Here is a 19,644-nt window from a genome sequence, read left to right on the forward strand (position 1 = left end):
TGCAATAATCTGAAAGAAGATTTTAAAAGCTTTAAAATGATATACAACACTTTATAATATCAATTTTTATGTTTAAAAATTAATAAGATGAATGTGTCTTGTCCGTGATTTTACCAAAGTAACACCAGTAGCGTGCGACGTTTCAGAGGTATTTCTATTTTAAACTGTCTAGCAAAATTATATAGCTCTATTTTAAACAAAAGACTAATAAAACATTATGAAAATAAGTTCTCCAGTCATCAATTTGGATTCCGTTCAAATCATATAACGTCTGATAGCATATTTATTTTAAAAACTCGTCACCAAATACATAATGATTTGTACTTGAAAAAAATTAAGACAAAGCTGTTTGCTTGTTTTGTAGAATTGCGTGGTGCTTTTGACTCTGTTTGGCATAATGGCCTGTTGTATAAATTGATAAATGATGGTGTTGGTGTAAAATTTTATAATTCTTTGAAAAATATGTATAGCTTATCCCAGTCTGCACTTAAGATTGGTAATGAACACTCTTTGTTTTTTCCCCAACTATTAGAGGTGTAAGACAAGGGGACGGTTTAAGTCCTACTTTGTTTAATTGTGTGAAACTTGTAACCCTCCAGTTCTTGACACTTCAAGTGTCCAAACTCTCAGTTACGCAGATGATTTAGTGTTACTGTCTGAGACACACCAGGGGCATCAAAATGCATCAGACAAACTAAATAAATATTGTATTAAATGGCAGTGTAAATACAAACAAGACTAAAATTCTAGTTTTTCAGAATATTTATAAACAATCCCCACCCCTCTTGTTCAATGATAAATTTTTGACTCAAGTTAATGACTTTAAATTTCTAGGGAATTTTATTAAATATAGGGGAATTTTACAAAAACTACTGTAGAGCTGTCTAAAAAAGGTATTTTAAAAGTTTTATTTTTATTGAGAAAATATATGTCAAATTTCAATTTTGTTCCCACTAATTTGTCATGTAAATTATTTGATACTCTTATAAGACCTATTTTGACATACAACTCTGAAATTTGGTCTATGGATAATTTTCAGTCAACTTTTAGGGCATCAAATAGAGCTGCTGTAAATATTAATTTTATACGTAGACAGTTACTCTCAAAATTTAGACTGAGTGATCATTCTCTAGGCATTGAATTGGGAAGGTACAGAAACATTCCAAGCGCACAAAGATTATATAAAAAATGTGGAGTCCTAGATGACGAATTTCATTTCTTTTTGTATTGTGACATTAACATATCATTGCGTTCTAATCTTTTTGCTTATCTAAAAGAATATGTACCATTATTTCAACATCTTGATACATTTAATAAACTAAAACACATTCTAAACCCTATTCCTGAACTTGTTTGTCATATTGGAGTCTTCATTAAGCAGTCTTTAGAACTGAGGGAGTCAGACCCATGTCAGACAAGCTCATGATTGTGTTTTATACATCAATTTACAATTTAAACTCTTAAAATATGTTCTATTATATTGTATTGTATTTCATTGTATTGCATTGTGTTTAAAATGTAAAAATGTTTGTTTGTATTGCTTGACCCTTATGGGTATAATTTTGCAATAAAGATATTATTAGATATTATTTAATCATCACCAATTTCTTCGTCTCTTGTCCGGGCGAAAAGTTTCAGATTTTTCCTCAACACCATTTTGTTTTTACAACTGGACGTAATACCGCTACTTATCGTATATTGAAATTTATCACTACCTACTTATCCCATATTTAAGGGCATACGATACAGTTTTGATCCTGTATTTACAGTTTGATGAACATTTCCATATAGGCTATTTTTTGCCTGATTAAAACAAATATGTAATAAAAAATATACCTTCATGCGCTACTTTTTGAGTTAAATAAGGTCGAAATTTTGTATATTTGCTCGAAAATTCGGAGTATTTTCCCTTTCGAAAAAAAGCCATGCCTTTTTTGTTTTAAAAGATAAACACAAATTGTTTTTTGTTAAATAATTTGTAATTTCTGTATTTTATATGTATCTTAAAAACTTATGCAATTTCTATTCAGAAATAACGCATATTTATCAAATGGTCATGAATTGAGAAAAAAAACGTAATTTTTTGCTGTATATTTATCAACATTAAATTTTTAAAAATGCAATATTTACAGTTTTATAAAATTTGGTTCACATAATCCCCCTGCAAAATGAAACAAAATGTCGTTTTAAGAAATAGGGGTCCATGCACTCGTTTTCAAATTAAATCAGTTTGAATGATAAAAATCAGTCGAAAAATGCATCCTTTCCCGATATGTCACAGTTTGACGTTGAGAAAATAACATTTTTCGTTAGCAACAAAAACAAATACAAACTTGTTAGCTTTAAATGTGCTTCGTGAATTTATTTCAATCTTTCATCCTCCCTTTCTTCCTCTGTCGAAACTTTAAAGATTTTTTCTCAGTAACGTTTTGTTTTTATAAAGGGACTTAACATCACTTCTAACGTGTATTGAAACAAGTCCCATTTAATAGCCTAATATAGAATATACATGGTTTCCACGCGGTTGCTTTTAACCAATCATATTCCTAAAAATGTATAGGAGGTAAGACAATGCCTCTTATTATGACCATTGAATAAAAAAAAATTAAATTGCAAAAAAGTTTTTGAGATACTTTTAATAATATGACGTTACAATAGTGAAATTGTTGTACGTATTACATATTATATCAGAATTAAGACAAAAGGTCCAAATCTTTCACTCAAAATATGAAAACCTTTCAGTTTATTACTTTTAAAGGGACACCAGATACGAAATCTGAATTTTTTAATTTAAATATGATTTTTTTTTCAATCATAAACGAAAGTGAAATTTTGTCAAATTAAGCTAAGAAACATTGATGATGAATTATTCACTTGCAAGTGAATAATTCGACATCATTGATATCATATTTATGTTTCCTTTAGTTTGACCCCTTAGTTAAAGGTGGATAACGGATGAAGTGTGCGTCTTCGGTTATTTAAAGGAAAAGAATGTCAACATTGAAAACTTTGAGTTTCTTTGTTATGCATGCTTTCCTATGTTCTGAAACATTTTGGCGGGAATGTCAAATCCACTTTAAAACTTATAATTGATTATACGGAAAAGACTACCTATCAAAATTCACGTAAAAAAAATCCAGTGTATATGCTGTGATTCGAACTCAAGACCTTAAGCATTATCAATTCACGACACATTTTCTTTTTATCTTGATAAGTCACGACACATACCACTACACCAGGACGACTGGATACGAACTATCAGTAATTTAACATACTTAAAGGAAGCAAGATCTTTTTATAAGTGGGGCGAGTTGGCAGACCTTTATTCAGGGGGATTTAAACCTTTTTCGTTAATAAGTGAGTTGTCAGACTGATTGTTCAATTTGATTTTACACTTTTGCAAAAGTGGGGCGAGTCGATAAACAAGAGTGGGGCGATTTTTTTTTATAAAGTGGAGATATAGTGTGGGCCGATTAGCGCTAGGGTCGAGTTGACATTGTTTGATATCTACTCATCTTGTTCGGGGGTCATAAAGGGTATACATCATATAATAATATATAAAGTATATTATAATGGTTGTTTGGCATTCTAAACTAGATTTTATGAATTGTAAATGGTTTTTCGTCTAATCTAAAACAGCTGGGATGTAAAATAGTTATCCCACTCAGACTTGGTGTGTCAGTGTTAGATCACCCTCTGGTCTCTGGCCATCGGGGGGATCTTACACTGGCACACCGCATCCTTGTGGGATAACTATTAATGAAAGGTACACACAACAAATATAAATCATTTAATTGACTGATTCTATCCACAAAAAGGCATTCTTATTCAGGTAAGAAAAACACGATTGACATACATTTTTAATCTTCAATATAAAATTAAACATACCTGGAAAATCCACTTGCACGAGTTTATGCGTGTATGACCATCGGAGGTCTTCGGGGGTCAACTCGATAGTTCTAAATTATATAGCGTCAAGACTAAAATAAACACAAAACGAAGCTACATATTATCGATCCCATGCAATGTAAATTGTTTATTTTAGACTTTTTATAATTTTGATAAATGTTTTACATTGTTATAAATCAAATATGAGAATTTGAGTCAAATTGGTAAATATGAATTTGACAGCTAGTGCTCCTTTAAATGAATGACACAGTTTAAAAAAATACTTATTTTTAATAGGTCAATATTTATAACATGTATAAAGACTTCGGAGTTTTATGGCCTACTACTTCATCTTAGTAAACTCAACCATTCATAAAAACTACATTCCAAAGTCGTTTAATTCAATATTGATCATTTAAATAACCAAGTCATGTTGAACTAAGCTTAATATAACAGTATTCACCTTAAACAGTACACGTTATAAAACTACTCCACTTTTCATTGTCGGTGATTCGTGGATTTTTTTGTACGAAATGGAATATATTTCAAATAATTCTAGACATTACAATGTGATAGGCCTAACAAATATCCTTTTACTTTATACCTTAATACTATATAATACTAAGCCTCAAAGTTTTAAGCTGATAGTATATTTTAATCGTATTATATATAGCAAAACAAACCAACTTATCGACCCTTTAAAAAACTTATTCGAAAAGGTTACCAATTCAACGCTGTCATTAATTCTTTGAATTATTGTTGATATTCGTATTAAGTTTGTTTTTATCAGTAAATGAAATACCATTGACATTGATCTACAATCTGTCGATTCCTGTATATTGGCATTGCACAATGTCATGTTTTTCCTATGATCTTAACACTTAATCCATGTTGAATGTGCACTTATTGATAATTTAGTCTAAGATGCATTTTTTTATCAGTTAGAATTTGCTATGAAATAGCTGTCAGCTATTGAGAGAACTCTCAGATCTGCTCTCAGCGTTCTTTTGTTGTTGGGATGTACAAGTACCCGGCCACGTTCCCTCTATGTTTTTGTTATATGGATTTTTATGCGTATGCATCTCGTGAGTAAAGCCTTTTACAACTGTCTGATATATTTTACATCGCGATGACAGTGAGAACATTCCTATGTATTGTTGCAACAGAGATTTCTACTTACATAACTTTCGTTTTTGACCTCAAACCTATCTTCATTATCATTTGCAAAATAACATTTATTTCTTATCGCCTGTTACTAATTCATTTCTTTACTGATTACTAACAAAAAAAATATTATGATATAGACTAATAAAATGAAAATATTGTGTCGTTAGAAGAAATATATATATATAAGTAAAAAATCGTTGATATTTTTGCACTGTTTAGAAGAATAATAATTATAGCGTTAGTTTTCTCTTTTTAATTCCTTGTATATTTGTGATTATGCGGTATGGGGTTTGGACATCGCTGAAGGCCGTGTGGTGACCTGAAGCTTTCAATGTCTGTGTCATTGGTAATCATATCACATCTTTTTTCTAATGTTTATATATACAAGAAGTTACTATAGTTATTCAATTTAATAAACTTGAATAGTGAATAGTGTAAAAAATTACAGTTCACTCTTCATGAATTTTGAATAGTGAAAAGTGAATATATACTTCTAGCGATTAGTGAACGTACTTCAGCCCGGTATATTTATATTCTCCTTCCCTGAAGTTGGCTGTTAACTTTCTTTGAGTGTAATAACGTACAATATGACAATAAGGCTTTATTCATAATAATATGATTCCTGTATTTTTATCACGTTTAAAGCCTTTTAAAACAACTTTTAAATCCTGAATTTGAGCTTTTGACAGAATTCAAAGTACATATGTAGGTGACTGTATAAACCAAGCTTTAAATTTGCGAAAAATGAGGTCCATGTCCATCAAAGGTTACTTTACCATTATTTGTAGATGAAACGCGCGTCTGGCATAAATACAAAATGTTAAGCCTGGTATCTACTGTATGATGAGTTTATTTATAACTATGTTTTCTTATGTTTATATTTGTAATTCTTCATTGTCTGTTTTATATATGTTTGAAATTGTATTTGTGTTTGCTTGACCAATATGGATGTATTTTGAAATAAAATTATTATTATTTAAATGTTTCCACAAAAGGCCACCAGTATACAAATATGGGGAGTTCCTAATGGGGGTTATTTTACAAGATGGTATCTTCATAAGGTAAAAGATGATTTTTTTCTGTACTTTCTTTATGTGTAGACAGATGTACATCTACATTAGGATCATACTCGATGTGTTCAGAAACCTGTTATTCAGTAAAGTTGTCGTTTGCTGCTGTATATTGATACGGTATTTGTTTTTCGTTTATCAGTGTTTTTTACATAAGTGAAACCCGTTTTGCATTTTTCGTGTCGGGCCTTTTATATGTTACTATCAATGTTAGTTTTGCTCATTGTTGATGGTCGTATTGTGGTCTATTAAAAATTAAATTGACATGTCAGCTTTGAAATTTGAGTGTTGCGCACAGAAACAAATAATTGATACTGCTTCAAACTAAGCAACGCTTTTATTGAATATCAACTTTTGTTAGCTAGGACGCCAGGAAATAATTCAGGATATATATATTATCAAGCAAATAATAAGTTTTTAACACAGCCCAATTGAATATATATTTTATTTATTAAAAAAAAATCTTCCCATGCGCTAAAACTTAAACATTGAGCTTATATCTGAGTTTGGTGCTCTTTAAACGGCTTGTTAATAATGTGATACTTAAGCCTCTCTCAATAATACAAAGTACACAATTTTCAAATAACACTGACTATAAACATTCATGTTTCTTTAGTCGTTGTTGGGAAACCAGAAGAGAATTCGGGTGTAAACATCGTCAACTTCCAAAGCTATAAAAGATTACAATAAACTATGATAATGAAATGAGTAATAAATTGTCTCATAACAAAGAAAATAGTTCGAGATGATAGATTTTATTGAGACACATAACTTTCAGGACTAAGGTTGTCAGTTTGGCGAGTTTAGATTCTATAGTTGTGTTCAAACCAGGGGAAAATAATTGAATCAAGAGTACACTATTAACTTGTATAATATGATTGATTGATTGTTGGTTGCTTTACGCCGCATTAGCACAAAAAGGCTATATCGCGGCGATGTAATATGACAAATTGCTTATGAGCCGATACAGAAGGCCCTATTGCTCTGTCAAAAGTGAAGTGACACAACTGTTCTTGCCTGCCCCACCACTTTTAGTGAGAGAAAAACAAACAATATTGAAAAACAATAAAAATGAAAATGATAGGGAATACAGACTATAAGAAAAATGTAGTTTTACTAGTCACTTTCAGAAGATTGTCCATCTGTTCGGTCTACTCCCACTGATAACAATGTTAACGTATATATCTAGCCATATGCAGTAATAACATATGGCGGTAATAATTAAAAACCTTTAAAAATAGGTCTTTTAAGCAAAAAAACTTATATTTTAAAAGGATTTAAAAAAAAATTTCAATATAATTTAAACTTTAACAGTATTTAACCAATAGATTAGTATTTGTTTCGTCAATGCTTGTCCGTTACGTTAAATCAAATGTTAAATGCAATTATCACCTCATTCAATATAGTCATTGTATAGGTGGCATTCATTTTCTATCAAAACAAATAATCTTTATCTTCTTTGGAATGTAAGATTTGCCTTCGGGGTCCATTCATATTAATCTGGTATAATTTATTTACAGTCACAATAAAGCAAGCTCATATCTGTTGATAATCTCCCTTTTGTGTCGTGTCCGTGAAATATCAGTTTGAGGTGAAAATATCTCGATCAAAATCAATATCAAAATACGGCAAGTTCTTATTGGAAATTTTATTGATACGTTCACCCTCACAATGCAAGTTAATTGCTTGATCAACAATATTTATAAATACGTGATTAAGCAGAAAATATCAAACAAACAAAATATGAGCAGCGAAGCGTAATCGGATAAACAATTGAATTTAAAAGTGAGTACATTTCTCGGTACATTTCATAATGCATTTTGTTGAGACTACACCCATGGAGTGCAGAAATTAAGGTCAGTTTTTGTTTGTTTATGTTTAACAAAGGTATTTACTAGAACAACACAATCACACACTTAATTCTCTAGACCTTATACTTACAAGCAAACTTAATGGTAACTTTTAACACATTGTGACTTTGATGCAGAGTTGGCCCATTCTGTGGCACCATAGTCAATGACAGCAAATCTAAAACTTAACTATAATTACAGAATAACAAATCGAATAACACATGCATTATGATATTTTATGAGGGTTTACGTCACCACTACGGTTATAAGTATAAGTGCAAGTTTTACGCTGATATACATTACTTCCGCTCAATGTGACTTTGTTTGCTGCTTCTAAGAACGATGTTGTGACGATGTTATCGGCCGACTCCTCAGACGATTCCTGTTTGGTCAATGAAATCTGCAACTGTTACAGTTTGCAAAGTCTTTCCGATCTTTTTTCTCGTTGTTATAGTAGTGATTTCGTATGTATTTAGTCTTTTTTCTTTCTTGGCCATGAATCTATTTGTGCTTATCTTACTGAAGCACTTTTTGCGGATGTTTTGGGCAGTTTATACCAGTACACAGGACACTCTATTAGGTCTTTTTACAGTTCATTTTGGGGATACTCTATGAAGGAGGGTTACCGTTTTTTTCTCTTCTGGTACAATTGTATACGGTGTCAGCTTCATAATTATAATATTGAAGATTACGAACTGTTGCATTCGCGGAGTATGTGATTTAAATTTTTTTTATCATAGTTACACAACACTTTTTTTTAATTTGTAGAATACTTGAATGGTGATATTTACTTAAAAAAAACAACAAATGATTATGGATATGTATATTGGTATCAATAAAGTAAATTTATTTTGTGGAGAACAGTTGGTGTGAACTGTTCTATAGAGGTTTCAAGTGTGTTTGACTTGTTACCACAACTTGTGGTAAGTGGTAACATGTTTCATTGGATTATTGTTTATGGTAAAAATGGCCATTAATTTTTGTTACTGTCTATTGAGGTTTTTATTTGCCAAAATGATACGTACAAGTATAAAAAAGAAGATGTGGTATGGTTGTCAATGATACAACTGTCCACAAGAGACCAAAATGACACAGACATCAAAGACGTTTTGTAGTTACACTACGGCACTGAACGATAACGTTTTATATAGTTCATACTTGGACATACACTCTACGAAGAAGTGTTATACAGTTTATACCGGGGTACTCAATGTATAAGTGCGTTTTGTGCATTTTATATATAGGATACTCTATGAGAAAGTTTTGTGCATATAAAACTGGGGATATTCTATGAAGGAGTTGTTTGCAGTTTGTATTAGGGACAATCTGGGGACGTTTGTACAGTTCATTTGGTGGACACTCTGATGACGCTTTGTACAGTTTATACTGGTGGACTCTTGGGACGTTTTGTACTGTTTATACTGAGAACACTCTGAGGACTCTTTGTACACATTATACTGGGGCACTCTAGGGACGTTTTGTACATTTTATATTAGGGACACTCTGGGGACGTTTTGTACAGTTTGTATCAGGGACACTCTGGGGACGTTTTGTATAGTTTATACTAGGGCAATCTGAGGACGTTTTGTAGTTTATATTAGGGACACTCTGAGGACGTTTTGTATAGTTTATACTTGGGCAATCTGAGGACGTTTTGTACATTTTATGTTAGGGACACTCTGGGGACGTTTTGTACAGTTTATATTAGGGACACTGTGGGGACGTTTTGTATAATGTATATTAGGGACACCCTGGGGACGTTTTGTATAGTTTATACTGGGGCAATCTGAGGACGTTTTGATCAATTTGTACTGGGGAAATCTGAGGACGTTTTGATCAGTTTATACTGGGGCACTCTGAGGACGTTTTGTATAGTTTATACTGGGGCAATCTGAGGACGTTTTGTATAGTTCATACTGGGGCAATCTGAGGACGTTTTGTATAAGTTATACTGGGGCAATCTGAGGACGTTTTGATCAGTTTATACTGGGGCAATCTGAGGACGTTTTGGTCAGTTCATACTGGGGCAATCTGAGGACGTTTTGATCAGTTTATACTGGGGCACTCTGGGGACGTTTTGTATAGTTTATACTGGGGCAATCTGAGGATGTTTTGATCAGTTTATACTGGGGCAATCTGAGGACGTTTTGATCAGTTTATACTGGGGCAATCTGAGGACGTTTTGATCAGTTTATACTGGGGGACTCTGAGGACGTTTTGATCAGTTTATACTGGGGCAATCTGAGGACGTGTTGATCAGGTATACTGGGGTACACTGAGGACTTTTTGATAAATTTATACTGGGGCAATCTGAGGACGTTTTGATCAGTTTATACTGGGGCACTCTGAGGACGTTTTGTATAGTTTATACTGGGGCAATCTGAGGACGTTTTGTATAAGTTATACTGGGGCAATCCGAGGACGTTTTGATCAGTTTATACTGGGGCAATCTGAGGACGTTTTGATCAGTTCATACTGGGGCAATCTGAGGACGTTTTGATCAGTTTATACTGGGGCACTCTGGGGACGTTTTGTATAGTTTATACTGGGGCAATCTGAGGACGTTTTGATCAGTTTATACTGGGGCAATCTGAGGACGTTTTGATCAGTTTATACTGGGCCAATCTGAGGACGTTTTGATCAGTTTGTACTGGGGGACTCTGAGGACGTTTTGTATAGTTTATACTGGGGCAATCTGAGGACGTTTTGTATAGTTTATACTGGGGCACTCTTAGGACGTTTTGATCTGTTTATACTGGGGCAATCTGAGGACGTTTTGATCAATTTGTACTGGGGCAATCTGAGGACGTGTTGATCAGTTTATACTTGGGCACACTGAGGACGTTTTGATCAATTTATACTGGGGCAATCTGAGGACGTTTTGTATAGTTTATACTGGGGCAATTTGAGGACGTTTTGATAAGTTTATACTGGAGCAATCTGATGACGTTTTTATCAGTTTATACTGGGGCACTCTGGGGACGTTTTGTACAGTTTATATAAGGGACACTATATATTCACATCTAAGGTTATTTAAGAGAAGCAACTAATTGCGCAGGATTTGATGACCCTTTCGGTATAACTGAGTTTATCGGTTGTCTTTATGCTTTGTATTGTCCAATCTCCAGTCTTCTATAAAGGGTTATGTGTACTGCACTTTTTCTTTTTGTCGTTTAACTTTTATCTCTTTAGGAAATGTAATTTTTTGTACGCTTTTTTATTCTCTATAGTAAATATTTGTTGATATTTTACTTGTTTTTACTAACTTACTGTATTTTGCTCCTATACATACTATTTTACAATAACAACGGTTTATATATACTTATTTTCCACTAAGAATAGATGCACATCATAAGAGGGAATATTTACTTTGATAATCAAAACACAATAATGTACATATAGAAAAACGGAGGTCTATTTCCCTCTTCTTTTTTAGCTCACCTGGCCCAAAGGGCCAAGTGAGCTTTTCTCTTCACTTGGCGTCCGTCGTCCGTCGTCGTCGTCCGTCGTTAGCTTTTACAAAAATCTTCTCCTGAAACTACTGGGCCAAATTAAACCAAACTTGGCCACAATCATCATTGGGGTATCTAGTTTAAAAAATGTGTCCGTCGATCCCGCTAACCCACCAAGATGGCCGCCATGGCTAAAAATAGAACATAGGGGTAAAATGCAGTTTTTGGCTTATAACTCAAAAACCAAAGCATTTAGAGAAAATCTGATTATCTGATATGAGGTAAAATTGTTTATCATGTCAAGATCTATCTGCCCTGAAATTTTCAGATGAATTGGACAACCCGTTGTTGGGTTGCTGTCCCTAAATTGGGAATTTTAAGGAAATTTTACTGTTTTTGGTTATTATCTTGAATATTATTATAGATAGAGATAAACTGTAAACAGCAATAATGTTCAGCAAAGTAAGATTTACAAATAAGTCAACGTGACCGAAATGGTCATTTGACCCCTTTAGGAGTTATTGCCCTTTATAGTCCATTTTTAACCATTTTACGTAAATCTTAGTTATCTTTTACAAAAATCTTCTCCTCTGAAACTACTGGGCCAAATTAAACCAAACTTGGCCACAATCATCATTTGGGTATCTAGTTTAAAAAATGTGTCCGGTGACCCCGCCAACCATCCAAGATGGCCGCCACAGCTAACAATAGAACATAGGGGTAAAATGCAGTTTTTGGCTTATAACTCAAAAACCAAAGCATTTAGAGCAAACCTGACAGGGGTAAAATTGTATATTAGGTCAAGATCTATCTGCCCTGTAATTTGCAAATGAATCGAACAACCCATTGTTTGGTTGCTGCCCCATAATTGATAATTTTTCGAACAACCCATTGTTTGGTTGCTGCCCCATAATTGATAATTTTAAGGAAATTTTACTGTTTTTGGTTATTATCTTGAATATTATTATAGATAGAGATAAACTGTAAACAGCAATAATGTTCAGCAAAGTAAGATTTACAAATAAGTCAACATGATCGAAATGGTCAGTTTACCCCTTTAGGAGTTATTGCCCTTTATAGTCAATTTTTAACCATTTTTGGTAAATGTTAGTAATTTTTTACAAAAAATCTTCTCCGCTGAAACTACTGGGCCAAATTAATCCAAATTTGGCAAAAATCATCTTTGGGGTATTTAGTTTAAAAAATGTGTCATGTGACCCGGCCACCCAACCAAGATGGCCGCCACGGCAAAAAAAGAACATAGGGGTAAAATGCAGTTTTTGGCTTATAATTCAAAAACCAAAGCATTTAAAGCAAATCTGATGGGGTGAAATTGTTTATCAGGTCAGATGAATCGGACAACCCGTTGCTGGGTTGCTGCCCCTGACCTGAATTGGTAATTTTAAGGAAATTTTGCTGTTTTTGGTTATTATCTTGAATATTATTATAGATAGAGATAAACTGTAAACAGCAATGATTTACATCAAAGTAAGACCTTAAAATAAGTCAACATGACCCAAATGGTCAATTGACCCCATAAGGAGTTATTGTCCTTTAAAGTCAATTTTTAACAATTTTCATAAAATTTGTAAATTTTTACTAACATTTTCCACTGAAACTACTGGGCCAAGTTTATTATAGATAGAGATAATTGTAAGCAGCAAGAATGTTCAGTAAAGTAAGATGTACAAACACATCCCCATCACCAAAACACAATTTTGTCATGAATCCATCTGCTTCCTTTGTTTAATATTCACATAGACCAAGGTGAGCGACACAGGCTCTTAAGAGCCTCTAGGTTTATTATCCTACATTGAACTTTTAATGTCGGCCCTAACACTGCAACTCTGCAACTTTTTCACTATGAAATTTCTTAACAGAATTGTCATGGTTCAATAAAACATATATTTTACAAGACAATCTTAATGTAAAGTATGTGTAATGGTATTTTTTGTGCCGTCTGTAAACCTTGGTCAATAAACAGAAAACATTTGACACCCTTTTGTTTTGTTTAAAACGAGTATCAAATACTGTTATCTTAACCAAAAAAATATGATATTCAATATACTAGTAAAATGATCAGGAAAATATTCCACAATTCGCCAGAACGTGGGACAACAGGAAAATTTACTGTTTGAAGCACGACTTTTTGCAGACAAATATGTAGTAGTAATCCTATAGTTTCAACTTTATATTTATGGTATACATATTCATCTGACAATAAATAAGTCACTCTCATATACATATGTTGAACTATATACACTGAAATGATTACAAATTGTAATTTACAACCTGTACGAATCGCGAGGGTTCTTTATAACACTTCTCAAACATTCGTTACAAAATCTTGTACGTTTCCGTTCCTACACCATGTACACTGTGAGAATGTATGTGGTATCATTAAAATTCTATCAACATTGAGGGCCTGTCATATAAAGTAATAAAATGCACAAGTTTTATTTACTTCCAGCATATATGAACTTCGAAACAAAATACATAAAGTGCAGTATTGCACTGCATGCGTGCATTTTGTCATTGTGTCAAGTTGAATTTTTAATTTTAGTATTACATGTATGAATTTAAATTTCAAATGTATATCCGACTCATTACCTTAACAGTTCCCAATCTTTATAAATGTTTTCAGATTCGTCAATTTTTACTGGATATCAACACAAACGAATTCTGATAACTTGATTAATTATGCTAATTCTGAATTAAATTAGATATAAAAAGAAGATGTCTTATGATTGCCAAAGAGACAACTCTCCACAAGAGACCAACAGACACAGAAATTAACAACTTTAGGTCACCGTTATGGCCTTCAACAATGAGTTTTAAATTATCTTTTGCTCATATCATTTTCAAGGCGATTTTTTAGTAATTTTCGATTTTTTGGTGAAACGTATGCAAATGTTTAAGTGTGGTTGCTCAATGCTGGCTTTAATTGTGTCTATTGTTTTTATGTTAGTTTGTATATTTGTACTAAAGCCGTTTGTAACTGATTTTTTAAGTTTGATCTTATGTTGTGTGCTGTATTAACACCAACACTCTGCCTCATTCTTTATCTACCTGCCCCAAGCCAGGTGCCTGCAATTTAGGAATTGTCTTTAGTTCATGTAGTTTTTGTACATTTCTGTAATATTTTGTTTGTGGTAAATTGTATATTAGATTAGACCGTTAGTTATTTCCTTTGAATTGATATGTTGTTGTTTTTTGTCGGTCCTGCGACTTTTGTCGCAGAAAGCTCTACACAGCGGCGACGGCGGCGGCGTTAGCTAACCTCTTAACAGCTTAATATTTCAAAAGGAAGAAGACTTCGATTCTTCATACTTTGTATATATTTGCCTTATGTTATGAAGATTCCGTTTGTCATGTATCCTTTGTCCTTGACCTCATTTTCATGGTTAAGTGGCTACTTGAAAAAAGTTAAGATTTTTATTACTCTTAGTTTCTCTCTTAATATGAATAATATGAAAACTATATTTGGTGTGTGCGTACCTTGCAAGGCGTCTTGCCCGTTAGACAGTTTTCACTTGACCTCGACCCCATTTCATGGATCAGTAAACAAGGTTAAGTTTTCGTAGTTAAGTCCATATCTCAGATACTATAAGCAATAGGTCTCCTATATTTGGTGTATGGAATGATTGTAAGTTGTACATGTCCAACTGTAAGTTGTAATCTAAACTTGGTCTCATTTTCATGGTTCCGTGTTTATAGTTAAGTTTTTTGTCGAGCCTGCGACTGTTGCCGCAGAAAGCTCGACATAGGGATAATGATACGGCGGCAGCGTTGGTTAACTTCTTAAAAGCTATATATTTTAGAGGTATAAGACCTGTATGCTTCATACTTCGTATATAGCTGCCTAATGTTACGAAGTTTCCGTATGTCACATGTCTGCCTGTCATGGTTTATCTGACCTTGACCTCATTTCCATGGTTCATTGGTCAAAGTTTAGTTTTCTTGGTTGAGTCTGTCACTGTTTCTTAGAAACTAAGCAATAGTTCAACTATATTACGTGTATTAAATGATTGTAAGGTGTACATGTATTTCTTGTTTGGTGTATATGACCCTGATCTCATTTTCTTGGATCATGTTAAGTTTATGTGATAGCTGTCGTAAGATTATATTTAGGACTATTAACATACTATCAATGGTTAGTAAAGAAGGCGAGCCATTTCCGCGTGTTTACCTTTGTTTTCATTGCTGAAGGCCGTATCACCACACGGTGACATTTGAATAGTCTAATTGCCAATCATGCCAATCTTCATATTCATTTATACCATAGTCAGATAACTACCTTTTTTGTTGTTGAATGGATTATCATCTTTAGATATTCGTAATGATATCCTTACACTGACCCTCACCGTACCACAAAAAGGGGTAGTTTCAACAACGTTAAGAAAGTTCCTACATATTATAATACTGGTTCTAGAAAAGGCCAAATACTTCACGACAGACTCCGGTTGAACTGCAGTGGCTTAAATGAACACCTTTTCCAGAAAAATTTTGTTCTCTCCAGTCGAGAGCAGCGAACACTATCTGCTAGAATGTCATAATTGTAGAGTCATCAGGACACAAAACATTTCTACACTACCAAGATATAATATACAAACATTATTATCAGGTAGTGAACTCATCAGTGATGAGGAAAATGAAAATATTTTTTCTAAGTTGTGCAAAGATTTATTTTCACGAAACATAACAACTATTTTTATGTCGATTTCGATTAAGATGTTGAAACTTTAATTTAACGTAACTTTATTTTCGAAACATTTACATATTTCTCAGCTACATGCGAGACTATAATTATAAAAAATGAGTTGATCACATTTTTCGATCAAACTGACTTCTGAGTAACGGGAAAACCACAAAATAAGCATGTTAAATATGAATTGAAAATCATATTAGAAGAGTTTCTTATACTATGTTCCTTATTTTTTCATATTTTTTTTTCAAGGGATACGGGTTTATATAAGTTTTTCTTGTTTCCGAATCCCAGTATTTATATTGTAAAATGATATTTCGTGCACTTTTTGAAAAATAAAATATTGTTTTAACTAAACTAATGTTAATAAAACTCACAAACAAAAAGCTACAAAAAAATACCAGTTAAACATAAAACTGCATTTTTGATATATTTTTCTATTACAGACTTCTCTTCATCTGAAATACAATTAAATATATTAAAAAAAAACACTCTGATTTACGTATATTGATGTTTCTTGAAAACATAACTTAACTGTTGAATTTGACATTAATTACCAAATTATACATTCACTATAAAAAAAATGTTATATATATCAAAAGCCTAGTAAGAAAGAGTTTGTAAATAATCGTTCTACCGAATTTTAATGTGATCCTAGCACTTAACATGCTTAATGATAAAATGGAAGTCTTTATTTCTTTTCAATGCTCTCGGGAAGGCAGCAATTTTAAAAGTAGTAAATAGATCTGTGTGGATAAAAATTGTCTGATGAAAAAGAGGTTATTTATATACTCAATCCATCAACACCATCACAAGTAAAAAAAAATGGGGTTCAACATTTAAAATGTCATTAGAACTGAGGACAGGGGAAACTGGACTATTTACTGTAGTTAAATGATTGTATATGATCATATATATAAGTATGTGAATTTTAGTTAAATTAGTTACTTATTTTGTATTTGTCACAAACTTTAATATTAATGAAGTTTATATGGCAATAAATATTTAAATTTGAATTTGATAAAATTGATTGATCACAGAAAAGTAAAACACACTTTATGAATATTGCATATTTTCCCAGGTGAACGATCCAGGCTCCGTTTAGCCTCTGGATTTCGCAATTTAGAACCAATTATTCACCTTTTTTGTCAATAAATTATGATTGACATATTTAACTACTGTTTTATGGAGTGCCATATTTATTCTGCATGACAGACTATCTTAATTTCACGCGTCATATCTTTTAAAAATGGAAACGTCTCTCATTGCCAAATACCGATCCTATTCATATTTTCTGAATAAAAATTTAAGGTCGACCTATCCATTTGTATGATAAGCTTCTGGTATGCGATAGAATTAGAAAGGATCAGGACAAAATCGACCAACCGAACCATTTAAAAACAGTCTCATACATAATATTGACAGCCGGTTTAAATAGCTATTACACGCCTTCCGTGAACGATATGTAAAATCTTTAACTTGTCAAATATTTCTCAAATACATGTGACATTTATCGCGACAGGTGAAGGCGAAATAATTTTACGTATTGTCTTTTATAGGAATTGGATGGTACACACTGAGAAAAAACCCAATATAAACAGCACTTGTGAATGACTGACTATTTGTGGTTTATTTAAATCGAATCGACACAGTTTAAATATGTCTCGATTTTTTGGAAAGAAGGATAAAAATAAGGATTCACAGAAATTTTATGTGGAATTTTTGGGGTGGATCGAATCTAAAGGACTTCGTGGTAGGAAGTACACAGACCCAGTAGTAGAAAATCTTCGTCGGAAACAGGTGAATTGGCACAATCCTCCTAAATTTACATTGCAGGTGAGCAATCAAGAAATTAAAATTTCTCAAGACATTGAAGAAAAAAAGAAACGTAAAATAAAAACCGTGAACTATCCCATTATACCGACTCGTGATGTTACTTACATAGCACAAGCTACAAACCCAGATACGGGACGACCTGACGATATAGTGGCATGTATATACTTAGGTTATGTACCGAGAACAAACAAATACGTTCACGTGCACGTATATAGGTTTGATACAGCCGAAACCGCAGCGCAGTATGTGAAGTTGTTAAATGGCATCATCTCAGTACATACGGACAGGACAAAAGAAATTGAGAGGAATCTTGTCAGCAAAGGTCATATTCATGATTCTAGGTTAATAGAATCGGATGGATATAGCGACCCACGAACAGATTCGGCAGCCGATTCCGGGGCCAGTACTTTCAGCGAGAACTCTTTTCCAGATATGGATGATATTGAACCAGATTTACAAAGTCTCAAGGAAGTTATGGCGTACGACAATGTAACAGACGAACTTAGACAGAGGCTTAATGTTTCGAAAAAAGAAGGAGTGCCACTTCTCCTCCCGCCAAAAGACTATGATACAATAAGTCGTGCTAAGGGGAACTTGGATCGCGTCGAGAAACGTAAATGTTTAAACGAAACAATAGTTGGTGTGAATGTGCAACAACAACGTTCAAGAAATGGTTCCGATGAAAGCGGTATAGATTTATCGACGCCTTCTGACGATTCTGAAGATAAAATGTCGGAAGACCGAGATAAATTACATAATGAACTTGACAGTCCCATCTCATCGCCACCGCTTAGTGCCCGAGACAGTTACAGAGATGTTTATCCGCCTCAATCGGCTAGGGGCCCGGGTACACCAAGAAGTGTTCACGAGCATAGGATTCTTACCCGTAATCTATCGTTCCATTCAAATTACAGTAACCAGAGCTTCCGAAGTATAGGATCTGCGTCTTCAAATGACGGAAGCGCTGTGATATATAAGGGGGAACGAACATCAGAACGACTGGACGATCTTCCACCAGATTATGATGAGGAACCAGTACAAATGCGTAAAGGGGGCATGAATTGGAGAAACACCAACTTAAATGCTTCAATGCCAGACCAGCGATTTCAGAGGAATGCTTTTAGTGAAAATCTGAATAAATCTATGCCATCACATGTACTGAAAAATGAACAAGTATATGCAGTTGTTAACCAGAAGCGAACACTATCTAGTACGAACAATTCACAAAACATGTATTCGCCTCGATCACAAGTTAATCAAGTTCGCCGTGTACATTCCATGTATAACTACAAATGATTTTATATCGATATTTATGATCTATAACATGATTATTACACGATAATATCATTCTAGGACCATCCTATAAACCTTAAAGTGCTAATACATTTCAGAGAAGGTTTTGAGCCAAGAATGAGCACAGAATCAAAATGGCAGTGTGGAATATTCAGGAACATTTGTGATATTAAAGGGAAACTTCGCAAAAAAATCAAAAATTGATATTATGTTCATTCTGTATAAAAATGTTCAAATTCATAGATATTAAAGTTTTATTCCGCTAGATAAGCGATCACCATCGATTTTAAATTTAGAGTATCAATTCTCCGAGATCCGCCATCTTGTCTTCTTTCCCGATGAATAAAAACGATATGTCTATAAACCACAAAGAAACAAAACTA

The 19,644-nt window shown here is 33.3% G+C and overlaps 1 protein-coding gene across 3 annotated transcripts; it reads left to right on the forward strand.

The window, feature by feature from the left end:
• Nucleotides 1-3,813: 3,813 nt before the first annotated feature.
• On the forward strand, nt 3,814-19,396 carry LOC139527631 (uncharacterized). 3 transcript variants are annotated; one of them, XM_071323165.1, is made up of 2 exons: nt 3,814-3,832; nt 17,692-19,396. In XM_071323165.1, the coding sequence occupies exon 2, from the start codon at nt 17,792-17,794 to the stop codon at nt 19,262-19,264; it is 1,473 nt and encodes a 490-aa protein (XP_071179266.1). In that variant the 5' UTR covers nt 3,814-3,832; nt 17,692-17,791; the 3' UTR covers nt 19,265-19,396. The 3 variants fall into 3 exon arrangements, with proteins under 3 accessions (XP_071179266.1, XP_071179264.1, XP_071179265.1); XM_071323163.1 differs by lacking the exon at nt 3,814-3,832 and adding an exon at nt 7,732-7,981; XM_071323164.1 differs by lacking the exon at nt 3,814-3,832 and adding an exon at nt 7,732-7,910.
• The last annotated feature ends 248 nt before the right edge of the window (nt 19,397-19,644 follow it).

The sequence above is a fragment of the Mytilus edulis genome, chromosome 6, assembly GCF_963676685.1.
Source record: "Mytilus edulis chromosome 6, xbMytEdul2.2, whole genome shotgun sequence".
Classification (NCBI taxonomy): Eukaryota; Metazoa; Mollusca; class Bivalvia; order Mytilida; family Mytilidae; genus Mytilus; species Mytilus edulis.

Bases quoted from the DNA above. Each gene is read 5' to 3' on its own strand.
- LOC139527631 (XM_071323165.1), top strand. From the start codon at position 17,792: ATGTCTCGATTTTTTGGAAAGAAGGATAAAAATAAGGATTCACAGAAA.